We start from the raw sequence: 13,942 nt of genomic DNA on the forward strand, positions 1-13,942 counted from the left end.
TACCTTGATACGTTTTTCCATTTCTAATTTCAACCTTCTTTTTGAAGCAATTTTTAGAAACGTGGCCTTTCTAACCACAATGCCAACACTCTTTATTATCACCAAAATTCTATTGCCTATTAGAATATGCAACTTGTCCTCTTTGGCTATCCTTTTCTCGAGAATGTCCTCCTGTATTTTGATGTGGATTATAACATTGACCATGACCACCACCTTGGCCTCTACCATGACCTTTACCTCTGCTAGTAGAGTAAAACACCTATTCGAACTTGTTTTTGCTTTGAGAAGAAGAGGGATCCAAACCAAGGTTCTTCTCCTCAAGTGTCAATATAGAAATTAAGTTTACAAAATTAGGGATATCATCCCTTGTATTTGTAGATAACCTAAAGCTCTTGTATTCATCTCCAAGTCCATTTAAGTATACATGCACAACATCATCATCATCAGTACCACACTAATAGATCCAAGGGCTTCCACAATACTCTTCTTCTTCAAGGCATAATCATTGATAGACAAGTTCTCTCTTTTTAGTTGGTTCAACTTTGACTTTGAGATGTAGCTTTTTGGCCTTTGTATTTATGTCAAATAGCCTTGTCAAATTATTCCATGTAATAGTGGGGGTTTTAATTTCTTGCAAATAGCCCATCATGCTATTTGTGACACACTAATAGACAACCATCACTTTACTCTGTGTTTGCTCCCAATCTTTCTTAGCCTTTAACTATTCTGCAATAGCATTTTGCATAGGAACTTCAGGTGCTACTACCAGGTCTCCTTTAATGTAATTCCAAACACCTTTTTCCTTCAAGAAATTTGTCATTCTAAACTTCTATGCAAGATAATAGTTCTTATCAAGCTTCTCACTGGACAATTTGGTTGAAGTTGTTAGATATTTTGACAAAATAGAAAACCTTGCAAAAACTTGTATATATGCAAGCAAGCTGATACCGCATGCACCACAACTAAACACATAGCCTTTTTCACTGATTGCACAATAATAATTGCAATTTGCAATCTGTATACAAATGCTTTTTGTCTCTGGAATGCAACAAACACCTGAAACCTTACAAATCCAAAATTTGTAACATGTGCACCTATAATGGTCATAGTCAAAATTATAGTATACCCAAAAACCATTGTCAAGACCAATTACAGGTCCAAAATGGAGGACTAAATGACCTCACATGCAAAAAATCACAGCCATGCTTACCAAGTTTTATTGCAATCAAAAACTGCATCCCTACTAGCATTAGGAGCCTCTTGCGGCTATAACCTAAGGCAAATCGAGCAAGGTGGAAGAGCTTCTTACCCGTTGCTTGCTTGCTTGCTTTCGTGCTCCAACACCTTCACCTTAGCCTTCAATTGAGCTTTGCATAGTCGTGTGATGATTCTGATACCATGAAAATAGACAAGACAGGAGAGAGGTGAAGTACAGTACACACACAGAAGCAATGGAGACTTGAGAACACAGAGAGATAGGGTTGAAATCTTCTTCTTCTTCACAACAAAGAACTAAGTCTACAACATGATAAAATACTTATATGAAAGTACAACGTATGTACACATGGTCACTAAGTGTGAACCTACTAGGAAAGAAGAGGTGGCACAATAAATATGCCATAAAAAATCGAGGGTGTACTACGTGGGTGTAGTCGAGCTGTATGATCATTAGCATATCCTCATGTTGGTCACATAACACACTAGTGAATAATATCCACCCACATCACCAAGGCAGGTAGTGGATGTTAGCTCATGTAGAGCTCAACATCTCAAAATTTAGACATGAAAATATATTTAATTAAATAATATTGTACAATTACAAAAGTGGGACTAGCTAACTAATGGCTTTGGTAATTTTAGTTAGGTTCCTAACATTAATTTTACTTGACTTACAAGATACGTCCCAATACTACACAACCTTATACATTATTTGAGCCCAAGATACCATGACTCTAATAAGCTCAATCGAAGGTCAAAGTGGTTTTGACCTCCTGGATTGAATGTAAAGTGTGTAGTCTAATGGAATAATGTACGGCTAGCCTCTTAGCCTTGTTAGTGCTTTCAATCCCGTCAAATATACAAAATAGTAGCTTTTGTTGTTGCTCACTACCCGTAATGTTTTTTAAAAAAAATAATGCAGTGAAGCTGTATTTCCAATAAAAGATAAAGTGAGTACAACATCTAACAGATGCAACAGGCTCCAAGACAAAATGCTTAACTTCCTTCAAAAGAGCCTATATATCCAAAACTTCTTCATGCAGCTACCTGTAGATGTAAGGACTTCAACTCTAAGTTGATCTAAGCTCTTATCAGGAAGCTTAGCTTCTTTTATTATGCTTGTGCCATATAAATTTCAACGCCACTCTAGTGACCAATAGACTGATGAGATTCCAAGTCTTATCATCAAAATTCGAGCGATCTGCAAAGAAGGCATTTGACATCCCAAATTCAAACCTCAGATTAGCTTCCTTAGGCCATTTTTTGATGGTCATCCACACTGGTCTAACATGCAGGCAGTCCCAGAAGACATGCTTTTCAGTCTCCTCATCTTTTCCACAGAATGGGTAGAAAGGAGAAACTCTGATCCTCTTCGTAAGCCTGGTCCTCAAGGGCAACTTTCTGATCAGATTTCTCCATCTTAATACATTAATTCTAAAGGATGGCGAGGCTTTCCACACATTAATAGCTCTTCTTTTCCAAGTATTCATTGCTGCCCCTTGCTGCCATGGGGCATTCCTTTTTCCACTTGTGCTTCAGCTCCACCAAAACTGTAGGTGAAGGAGTCTTGAGGTCGACTAGACTCTTACACAAGGCCAGGGCTTTCCCGGAAGGACTCACAATGTCAGAAAGTATAGAGTCATTTTTCGCACAAAAGACGTTGGCCAATCTGATCTGCACGATTGCATCACTGTTCGTAGCCAGTCACACTCCCACTTGTTCATACCATAATTACCCTCCAGAGCTTGCAAAATCATCATGCACATACTAGATGCATCCCAAGCATCAATCCAGTTCTTTAATCCTTTGCAGTGCATAGCTCTTGACAACTTGCTATTTATATGTACTAGAGCAAAACTCGGGTCATATGCCATTGGAGATAACCACATACTCCTGCTCAGTGAAGAGTCACCTTTCAATGGCCCTTTGGACTTCCAATCTTCATTTACCAGAATCCTCTGCCATTGTCTAGCCAGGCCTTGACAAACTTTAGACATTGGGATCCTGACAAAGAGGTGTGGACAAGCTAGGACACCTTGCCACTGCACATCCTTCCAGTTTTGGCCATAGATTTTAGTGTTCGCAATCTAGTGATTCGTCAATAACATCCACGACTGTGAGCTATCCATTCTTTTAAGAAGGGCAAAGGAGAGACTTTGGGCCTTAAGGCTTAGCAAGTCTAGTCCTGCACCTCCTAAATTTTATCAGTAGTTAGGAGATCCCATCCAATAACCAAATAGCCAGTAGAATCTCCTATACTCCATAAAAAGCCTCTCAAAGTTTTTTCAACCTGATTCCAAGTAGTCAAAGAGAATGGCAGAACCGAGCCTACATAGACAATTGTTGAGGAGAGAATGTTCTTGATTATGGTCAAATTACCGGCAAATGAAAATGGGCCATCTAGCCTACTTTTCACTTTTCCTTGAAATTTATCACTGAACCAATTGAACATTTGCTTAAGAGCGACACCCACACCTATTGGTACTCCTAAGTATCTCATCATTTGACCATGCTTTATGAGTTTAAACCCCAATTGCATAATCCAGTCCTTCGGCTCCTTCCATGGAAAAAAAAAAGCTCAGTTTTCTTTTCATTAATCTTAGAAGCAATAAGCACCAAGAATTCCTTGTATATCTCCATTAGATTGGACACATATTGTTTATTAGCTTCAATCACCAGACAAATTGTTATCAACAAAAAATTGGACACTGCAGCTTGCGAACCAACCGGAAAGGAAGGCCTCTAATTGTACTTGTTTGTAAAGCTTTATCGATCCTCCTAAACAGTGGGTCTGTTATAAGCACAAATAGGAGGGGGGCCAGCGGACCCCTGCCTATGGACCTATGCAGCTCAAAGGGTGCTGTGACCGTGCCATTAATGTGAAAATCCATGTTGATTAGGACAAAGTCTTTCTGCAGGGTCATTGCATGGTCAATTGACATTATGAGGTCCAACACAACATCATGGATCTTACGACCATGAACAAATCCATATTGCTTCGGGTGAATCAGCCTGCCAAGAAGATATTTAACCCTTGTTGCCAACGCTTTGGCAAGCACCTCGTAGCTGAAGTTAAGCATGGTAAGGGGCCTCCATTTCGAGAGGAGTGACCGGTCTTGGGATCATTACTTGTAATGTTGAGATGAGTCACTTGAGCTTGTATGTTGTTGGCTATGCACCCATTCTAGAACTTTCTCACTTCGAGATCAACACTTGCGATCTACTAGGGCACTCTATCTCATATTTTCTCCCTTGAAATTAGTCTCGAGAGAAAGACCCTATGCTTTAGAGGGTCTTTTTGTTACATGACCTGTCACTTTATGATAGGGACTAAATAGTAGATATTTTAAGATTATTGCACCGTGTGCATCCCAAAAGAAAAGGTAAAAAATCCAAGCTACTACACTTGCAGCTGCTCACAGTGCTAATATTGGCGACGAAGGGAGGTGACCGCGATGAAGAGGAGGATGCCATAGGTACTCTATGGCGCTCATTCCGTCTCGCCTGCTTTTGCCTGTGCGCGTAAGGGAGCCTAGCCCGGCCCTCTCATCGGCCTCCTCCCGCGGCGGCGGCAATGCCTCCTCATGTTCCCAATTCAGCCTCCTCCATTTCCGCCCGCGCCCCACCACATGCACCCCCATCTCTGCCAGCCTCCTGGAGGTCGAGGAGGGCTCCCACAGCCTCCAGCACCCTTACGGCAGAGGGGATTATGCTCAGCTCAGAGAATACGACCATGCTCGGCGCAGAGAACACCCGCCCTTTGACCATGGCAGAGGGGATGATGGGGAGGGACTCCCCGAAGATGGCTATGATCAAGTGGACGTTAATGCTCATCGGCCCCGCACACATAGATTCGTTCCCCCCTACAATGGTGGCAGAACTGCATCCTCACTGGCTCTCAATGGCGGCCGCAGTGCACAGTCGCAGCTTCGCCAAACGGGAGTGCATAGAGGGGCTGGAGGGGGAGTGATTGGTGGTGCCAGAGAGAATGATCGACCACGGTCATCAAATCTACCAGGACAGTCTCAGAGGGATTTTAAGGGGGAGGTTTATGGAATGAGAGTTGGGAACACCCATACATCCAGAAACTCACCTCAGATGCCATGGGTTCGCTTTGGCCACAATCCTCAGTCGCAGTTTGGAAAACCAGGAGCTGAATATAGAGTGGTAGACAGGGAAGAAGGGAGACGGACTTGGAAGGATAACAGAGAGACCGTTAGAGTTTCTCAAAGACATTACGAGAGAAGCTGGAGGAAAGAGCCCAATTGGATGGAGACTGGGAATATGGAACCTCCGAGAAATATGCCCAAGACACCATGGACTCCACAGAGAAGGTATGGAAGGTTGGAGAACCTAGTTTCCAGAGAAGGCATTGACAAACCTCCGGGTTCTGTGAGCACATGGTCAAAAATGGAGGTCAATACATATCACACACCATGGGAGCTAGAACGCCCACATACAACTACAGAAGAAGGCAATGGCACTGGGAGAAGTGGCAGAGAAGAAGTGCAAGAAGAAAGGGGCTCTTCTGCCATCGCACAGATAGTGCAAAAACTTCGAGGCATCAGGGAGAACGACACTATCACTGAGCAGCCAAAATCCCCTCATCGATCTTTTAGCAAGACTGCACAATCTTTGTCCCTGCCCCGAGCAAGAGATTACCTCCATGATAAGAGTGCTGTTCTAAGACAGGAATCAGTGTTGGAGCCAGCTTTAGACACAAGATTCCCCTGGGAAATAGAGGGGACGAGCATGCAAGAAGATGCTGCCAAGGAGCAGCGGGTGATTCCTCCGACTCTAGCCGAGCTTACAATTCCTGGATTTGAATTAAAAAGGCTTCGAACATTGGCACGTCATGTGAAAGAGTATGTCAAGATTGATAAGAAAGGGGTGTCAGATGCCATTGCTAAAGGCATCAAGCAGAGGTGGTGCAGTTGTGAGTTGGTAAGAGTCAAATGTGAAGGGATGCTTGCAGCAAACATGAAAAAGACGGTTGAAGAACTAGAGGTTAGCTCTTTGTTTACTCTCAATGTATATAACCATGACCCTTGATTGTCATGTGCCTAGGCCTCCTCTTGGGAACTAAGAATGTTTCTGTGATGGGAAAGCTAAACAGCCCAGTGAAGCAAAAATTTCCTTGGCATGTTACTTTTTTTTCCTTTTGAATAGAAAATGAAGCCATCCAGCAGTCATTAATCTGTGTTTTCTCCTGTGTACAGAGGAAAACCGGAGGCTTGGTTATCTGGAAAGCAGGAAGTGTAGTAGTGCTCTACAGGGGAAAGGACTTTGGTCAGCCTGTGTCTGAAATTGCCGAAAGTTTTCTGGAGAAAAAACTGGACAGTTTACTTGCGGCAGATGATAAGAAAACACCCACCATGGAATTGCTGATGAAACCCAACCAGTCTGAGGAAACGCCAGATGTTGGTCCATTGGAGGACACTGGTGAACCAAAGCCTAGTATGGATGGTTCGCAGAAGAGCAAAAGGTCAAGATTTGAACCCAAGGACCGCGGAGAGTATGAAGCGGAAGTTGAAGAGATATTGAAACATTTTGGCCCACGGTATGAGGATTGGACAGGTCAAGAGCCAATACCAGTGGATGCAGATTTACTTGCTGAACAGATTCCAGACTATCGCCCTCCTTACAGGCTTCTGCCATATGGTGTTAAACCAAAAATAAGCAACACAGATGCGACTCGACTTCGCAGGCTTTCGCGCCCATTATCGCCTCATTTTGTTATTGGTACAGTAAAATTCTGGTCATTTTTTATCTATATCTTGTTCAATGTCCAGTGTTCTCAAAGCTTGCACTAAAGCAACAAGAATAATGAGCATGGCCTTCGTGCAGCCTTTCAGTTGTCTGTGAATGTTCTGTTTTCTCATTGTTGAGAACCGTGTTTCCTGCCTGGCTGTGGTTAAAAGGGAGGAATAGCGTTTCAGAAGGTCTAGCTGCTGCAGTTGTAGAATTATGGGAAAAGAGTGAAATTGCCAAAGTTGGCCTCAAGAAGACTGTGCTAAACACCAGCCAAGAGAGAATTGCAGAAGATCTCAAGGTCCGTACACATTAAAATTTTGTAAAGGCGAACTCTCATTATCAAACTTGTAACACATAACCTTCTAATGTTGTTGTCCTACTTGTTTCCAGCGCTTAACTGGAGGTGTCCTCCTCTCCCGGGACAAGCAATCCATGACCTTTTACAGGGGAAATGATTTCTTACCCAAACAACTGGCTGCTTCACTGTCAGAGAGAGAAGGTGTGGGACAAACCTTGCAGGAAGAGGAGGAGAGAGTGCGATCTGACAGGAGCATAGCAGTTCAGTATGGTCAGAGAGCATTGGATGTAGAACCATCATGGGTACGACTGTTGGATGTTGATGAACAAATTAGGCTTAAACAAGAGGCTGCCAGATCAAGATGGTTGCAAATGGTGCAGAGGGTTGAGATGAAGATAAATACAGTAAGTTTCCTCAAGTTGAATGGCTTTCCTGGTCTTTTATGTAAGGTTTGATGAAGACTAAGCAATGGTGATTTGCAATGGCTACACGTGTAGTATCAAGGTTTTTTTTGTAAGGGAGCAAAGTTGATATGCTTGTTATGTAACTCTTAGGCATAGTTCTTTAAACGTAAGCCCTTGCTAGAGAATAAGTCATGGTGTTCTGAGATGATGCATCGCTACAACTATCTGTTCTTTGAGGAATGAAGAATGGTCGATCTTGTTGGTTCCCTGAAAGTTGCATGCTTCTTTAGAGGCTTTGCTAATTTTAGCTAACAAATTCTGTTCTTCTTGCTGGCAGATTTTGAAAAAAAAGGAGAAGGCTGAGACAGAGCTGGCCAAGGTGGAAAAGGTTTTAAAGCCTGCTGGTCAGCCAGCTGACAGGGAAACCATCACAGAGGAAGAAAGGTTTATGTTTAAAAAGCTTGGATTAAGAATGGGTGCTTTTCTTCTGGTTGGTAAGTTTAATTTGAATTGGCTTGGTGTTAGGAGCTCTTCACAATGTTGGTCTCTTTTTCTTCAAAATTGACCCTTCCATCTTACATGCAGTAGGATGTTGGTGATTGGTAATTTGTTTCTTGGTTTCTCTGTCTTCCTCATTTCTCTGATGGAAAATATTTTTGATGGCATGCAGGTAGGCGGGGTGTCTTTTCCGGTGTTGTGCAGAACATGCATTTGCATTGGAAGCACAGAGAGCTAGTTAAACTCATAATAAAAATAAGAGACCCCATAGAACTTGAACACACTGCTAAAATGTTGGAGTATGAAAGTGGAGGGGTTTTGGTTGCAATTGAACCTACATCAAAGGGCCAAGCAGTGATAATGTATCGTGGCAAGAACTACAAGCGGCCACCGGAGCTGAGGCCAGCAAACCTCTTGACTAAGCGACTGGCATTGAAACGTTCTATTGAAATTCAGAGATGTCAGGTACTCATTATTGAGGCAAATAGTTATACTTAGCTTCCGAAGCAAGATTCAGTTTTATTTTGTGTGTCTGGGATATCTAGTTTCACTGAGTTCAGAATGCAGCTAATTTGTTTTTGATACTTTCCATCTAAATAACGTGCATTTGTGTGGGGTGGTTGCAGACGCTTACCAGGAATATTGCTGTTTTGGAGCGGCAATTAGTCTATATGAAATCTGGGCTGGTGAGCAATCTAGTATATTCACTAAAACTCTGCTATAATTTTTCACTTTTTGTTTCCATCTAGAGTTGCTGTTTTCTGTTTCAGAGCAAAATGAATCAAGATAGGCCTGCTGAGGTTGGCATTTATGATGAGGGATCTGGTCGTGTGAAGCCAGAAGTCGAGAAGGTATGGTTTTGGAGACATAGTATGCATCAAAGCCTTCATGTTCCCTTTAGGCATTATAAGGTTTCCTCTTTGCATTTGTTTTTACTGGTTTTTAATCTACTAGCTATTTATTTGAGGAGGTTTTTAAATGCCTAAGTACAAGGAGTCCACACAAAGAAGAAATAGTTTTGCCAAAAAGCCAGACTATCATCGAGAGGACGTTCTGTGAAACCTAGAATCCAACGCATGTGAGAGAGTTGTACGAATTTAGGCATGTTCAAGTGTCCAACAAACTAAACTCGCCGGTGATACTATCAAAGGATACTTTCCTCCTTGGCCAGTCAGCTGCCCACACGGGTGGTCCTTGAAAGAACACATGCAATGGAAACCTCTAGTTTGATACTGGAGCACTCCACGGGTGCCCCCAGCCTCGTGCTACATGTCATCCTCACCGAGGAGTAGCTTCAGTCAGTTCATGCCATGAGAAAGGAACTGGAGGAGACTGCGATTTTTGGACAGGTCGTGGGTCACTCCCTCTCCAGAGCACAGCCTTGGGACTGGCTTCATTCCACCTTGAGCATCTGCACCTTGTGGATAGCAGAGGTAGTGCTGGTGGGTCAAAGCATTTTTTTGGTTAAACTCACCTCAGTGGATGCGCTGTAAGAGCTTATTGACAGATCTTCGATTGTATCCCCTATGGAAGTCATTTATAGGGTTCTGTGGTATAGGAGGTTCACGATTTTGGACTTCAGGCTTCTTCATTGCTTCCCCAGCCATCCTGTCACCCGCTTCTTTTACTTTCTTGTGGTCGAATACTGGTAGCTGGTGGACTCTGGGCGCCTCTTTGGTGCAATGCTTCCTGCCTCTTTTGCTAATGCAGTGGCAGGTGCAGGAGTGCCAAAGGTGTGGTTGGCAGTGGAAAGATGAATGGAGATTGAGCCAGGAAGGCATCATTTCAGGCAGCAGGTGATAGTCATAGGACAGCATGGGGCATCTGACTCACCAGGAGGCTCTTGCCAAATGTCTCCAAAAATATACTACTGAGATTGAAAAAAATACGAGTTTTAGATTTCTGGATCTGGTTTCCAACAGCAACCATGTCTTATAAGCCAAGATTGATCGATGTGTTGTTTATGTTAGACAATGCCAGTGTTGGGCCTTTCTTCATTTCTAAGGAGCACTTGTTCCAATCAGGATCTGGTTGTAATTAGTAAATAGAAAGGGGACCATGTTAGAAGAGTTTATGTTTCACTGTAACTCCACACTGCATCCCCAATCCCCAATCTCTATGTACAATCTCATTTTGCAAATCGTTCTTTTGCATAAAAGAAAAGGGCTTCATTTTCAGTTTTAACTGTACAAAGTGATATGTTCTTTGTGACCATGCACTGTGCATACTTAGAATAGAGAATCATTAATTCAAGTACCAATGCATTGCTTGTGGATTATGGAATAATGAACAATTTTTGGGCTTTATGCTCTAGAATGGTTAAAGAACGTTGAATGTGATTGTAAATGTTGATGATAGAAATTTGTGCTATATGGATTCAATGATCTTGAAATATTTTGGCATATAATTTGTAAAATAACAATATCACAACCATCTAACACAACCTTGTGGTTGTATGGGAATAAAAGGCACACTTAGTAGTGAAGGCACTATTGTGTGCGATATGGGTTTGAATAATAGCAGCGGTGGTCTTAGTAGGCCATTGTGCAACTGATGCGCACCCTTTGTCCGATGCTCTGGTTACTTTAAAGTGGGACGCCTTGGGGCAAAAGATACAGAAAAAAAAGGACTTGTTTGGTCTACTTCTCGTGGCACCGTTGTTGGGCTTGAGCAGGGTTGTTGAGCTAAAAATGCATTAGCTTCACTTAAATAGGCCCAAAACATGCTTAATTAAGGAAGAAACCTTGTTTATTTAAAAGGAAATGCGTTCCTAGAGAGTGTCTTTATCCCATTAGCACAAACCCACCTGGGAGGGCCCAAACTTTAAATAAATAGATATGCTACCCTCCATTCAGCCCTAATCTCGTTTTTGCAGGTTTGAGGTGTTTTCAGCTTGTTGCCCACACCCTGTTTGCGGAGGATATTGCAGTCCAAGTTGTCCATTGCAGTCTTTACTCATCAAGCACTTATTTTCGGCCCTCCGTCATTAGTTTGCTGCTGTTTCCAGCTAGGCAACTGTTGCTATCCATCATCCAGTTGTTGTACAGCCTGCCATGTCAGCATACTGCTGCATTTGTAGAGCCTAGCTGCTGCCTTGCAGGTTTCTCTCTCCTCCAGTTATTGTCATCATCTCCTCAGCTTGTAATTGCTGTTTACTTTCTCCTGCAACCTGCGTTTGTTGTTTTTTCTCTCCTGCACTACTCTTTGCATCAGATTCAACCTTCCTTGGCTGCGTTTGTTGGTGTTCGATATCCGGAGACTGCCTTGCTGCGATTTGGGATCCGTTCGGAGTACGACACCCTCCAGCTCATTACCCTTGCCCTGATCCTTGAGATACAAGAGTTCAAGGTACAATATTCATTCACTGCATTGTGTGTTTGTTGCATGAGCATTGTATATTCAATAATTATATCACTTCATTCATTCTTTGCGCTCATTGTCTCTGAGTTACCCTAACTGTAACTGTGTTCTATTAGTTTGTGCTTTGTTGTACGGTGTTATTTGTGTTTCTGTGTTAGGATATTTCTTCATATGGTATCAGAGTCGAGTTCTCTGAGAGAAATCTAGGCCTTGATTTGAAAGCTCTATACAAGAAGTAGGAACAACAGAAGGATTGATGACTTCGAACACTACTTCCGCACCACTTCTCACATTCGAGCTAAATCTATGGAGTAACGAGTTGAAGTGGGTCTCATAGTGAGGTTCATAAGCTCCTGACATGGCTGGATAGACATTGGACTACCATGGAGTTCCATGACCTTAGGAGATCACTACAGCTGAGTACGATCTTATTTTTAAACATAGAGTCCAATAGTAGATAGAATGTAAGTTTGAATTTCACCCTTTAGATTTGGTACACTGATCTATTGACCATGCAGGAAGGGCAGAATCTCCACTTAGGACTGGCCATCCGCAAGTGGAAACTGGCATAGAGTATACTCCATTGCCTTTATACTTATTCTCTCTGGTACCATCCATATCTACCATTTTAGATTTTGTTAATGATGATTTTCCTTCTCCTATTGGTATGGATGATTTTCATGATGGACGTATGCAAAACAATTTTTGGTTTATGAGTAATAAGAAAGACATATATTTCTCTATAAACTCAAGACTAGATAAGTAGTTGAAACAAGAAACTGTGAGTACTCCTTTCTCTTCTTTTCCTTTAAAAAATTATGTTTTCAAAGATCAAAATGAAGTAGGTGCATCTTGTGTCATCATCATTTCAATTTAATGCATTTAATGGAAAAAAAAAACCCACATTATTTTCCACATGTACACTTATCACAAATCCATTTAATCTCTCTCCCATCCCACCCTTTTATTTTGCTGCCACATCCTTTTAGCACTCCATTAAGTGCATTGCATGTTGGATCTCATGTAGGATCACATGTGTTTTCATTTATCACACTGGGGGGTTCTTTAAACTTATGTATAACTGTTAGGACCTTATCTCTTTCTCAGCTGGATGGTGTTCCACCTTTTTCTCACACACTTTTGGGATTATTGCAGCCGAGGTATTTCCCCCAATCTCTCTAGAGTGTGGATTAGTTGGTGCCACAGTTTGCCTCCATGGCATTACCTAATGGACTCTGGTCATTATGCTGTGTCCTAGCCGCCATTTGGGCAGGGTCTATGTGTCTCAGTACCTTCATCTCCATTGGTACCCTATGGAAGCATTCATGTTTTAGTGCCTCCGTGTCAATTGACACTCATTGGAGATTCGCAGTCTATTTTTGCCTACCCACCTCTTCCTCCTCCTCCTTATTAGACATCTCCACCACCACTACTACCACCATCTTATCCTCCACATCCAGTTTACCCCACATTCTCGATACCTCATGGTTCTACCTCATCTTTCACTAAGGATGCATTCAATGACAAGACTTGTTTTAACGGGTTAAACTTTACAACTTGGTTGAATTTCATGAGATATGTCCTTGACTCACAGAATCTATGGGATCTTGTGCAGGGGTTGGAACCCCAACCTGATCTCGCACTTGCTTCATATGAGGTCATCCACTCATTTAAGGCTACGAATGCCTTTGCTATTATCGAGCTGATGTAGGGCTTATTGCTTGAGTTTCATTCTCAGCTTCAGGGTTTTGACTTAGTGTCAGAGTGATGGGCACACTTGATTGATTGCTATGCGGCTTGGTGTAGGACCTATCGAATAAATCTTGACCATAAGCTTCAGAACATCAAAATCTCTAACCGGGATGACTTGAAAGTCAAGTTGGTTGAGTATTGACATCTCCTTGCCGAATTCTCCACTACAGGGACTCCTAAGTCCTTTGACGATTAAGTCACATTGTTTCTTAACAAGTTACCGCGTAAATACTTCAATTTTGTGCAACAAGTGATTTCTCTATCCAATTTATCCTTATTCTATGAATTTGAGTATTAGCTATTGCGTTATGTATGGCTGTTCGATCAGTTTCATATGAATAATCCCTCAGAGGGGGCTCTTGTTACTCATTCTTAGAAGGGGCAACAAAGGAAGAGTAAACAAAATCAAACTTCAAATCAAAATCAAAATCAAAATCAAAATCAAGTAGGGGAATCACAAGGAAACTCCTAGTCTCAACTTAGACCCGGATGGCAAAATATACCTAAGAAGAATAGGTATTGTCAACATTCTTAGAAGACTAGTCATTTTGACGACGAGTGTTGATCAAAGGCAAGAGGCACCGCCCCAAAACCCAAGTCACAGATCCTCACTTCTTAGTCGGGCAACCCCCAAGGGGAGATAGAGTGATGGCAAGGA

The 13,942-nt window shown here is 42.2% G+C and overlaps 1 protein-coding gene across 4 annotated transcripts in view; it reads left to right on the plus strand.

Moving 5' to 3' along the window:
* Positions 1–4,620: 4,620 nt before the first annotated feature.
* Positions 4,621–13,942, plus strand: part of LOC148016869 (CRM-domain containing factor CFM2, chloroplastic-like) — a 32,996-nt gene continuing 23,674 nt past the window's right edge. For all 4 annotated transcript variants that reach the window (XM_087663421.1, XM_087663419.1, XM_087663420.1 and 1 more), the window contains exons 1-8: positions 4,621–6,225; positions 6,438–6,960; positions 7,140–7,270; positions 7,363–7,674; positions 8,012–8,168; positions 8,345–8,637; positions 8,799–8,858; positions 8,943–9,023. In XM_087663421.1, the coding sequence (XP_087519547.1) occupies positions 4,702–6,225; positions 6,438–6,960; positions 7,140–7,270; positions 7,363–7,674; positions 8,012–8,168; positions 8,345–8,637; positions 8,799–8,858; positions 8,943–9,023 (3,081 nt within the window). In that variant the 5' untranslated portion in view covers positions 4,621–4,701. The remainder of the gene's footprint in view (positions 6,226–6,437; positions 6,961–7,139; positions 7,271–7,362; positions 7,675–8,011; positions 8,169–8,344; positions 8,638–8,798; positions 8,859–8,942; positions 9,024–13,942) is intronic.

Source organism: Lygodium microphyllum, chromosome 22, assembly GCF_053477565.2.
Source record: "Lygodium microphyllum isolate KBCC chromosome 22, Lygodium_microphyllum_v1.1.10, whole genome shotgun sequence".
In the NCBI taxonomy this organism is placed as follows: Eukaryota; Viridiplantae; Streptophyta; class Polypodiopsida; order Schizaeales; family Lygodiaceae; genus Lygodium; species Lygodium microphyllum.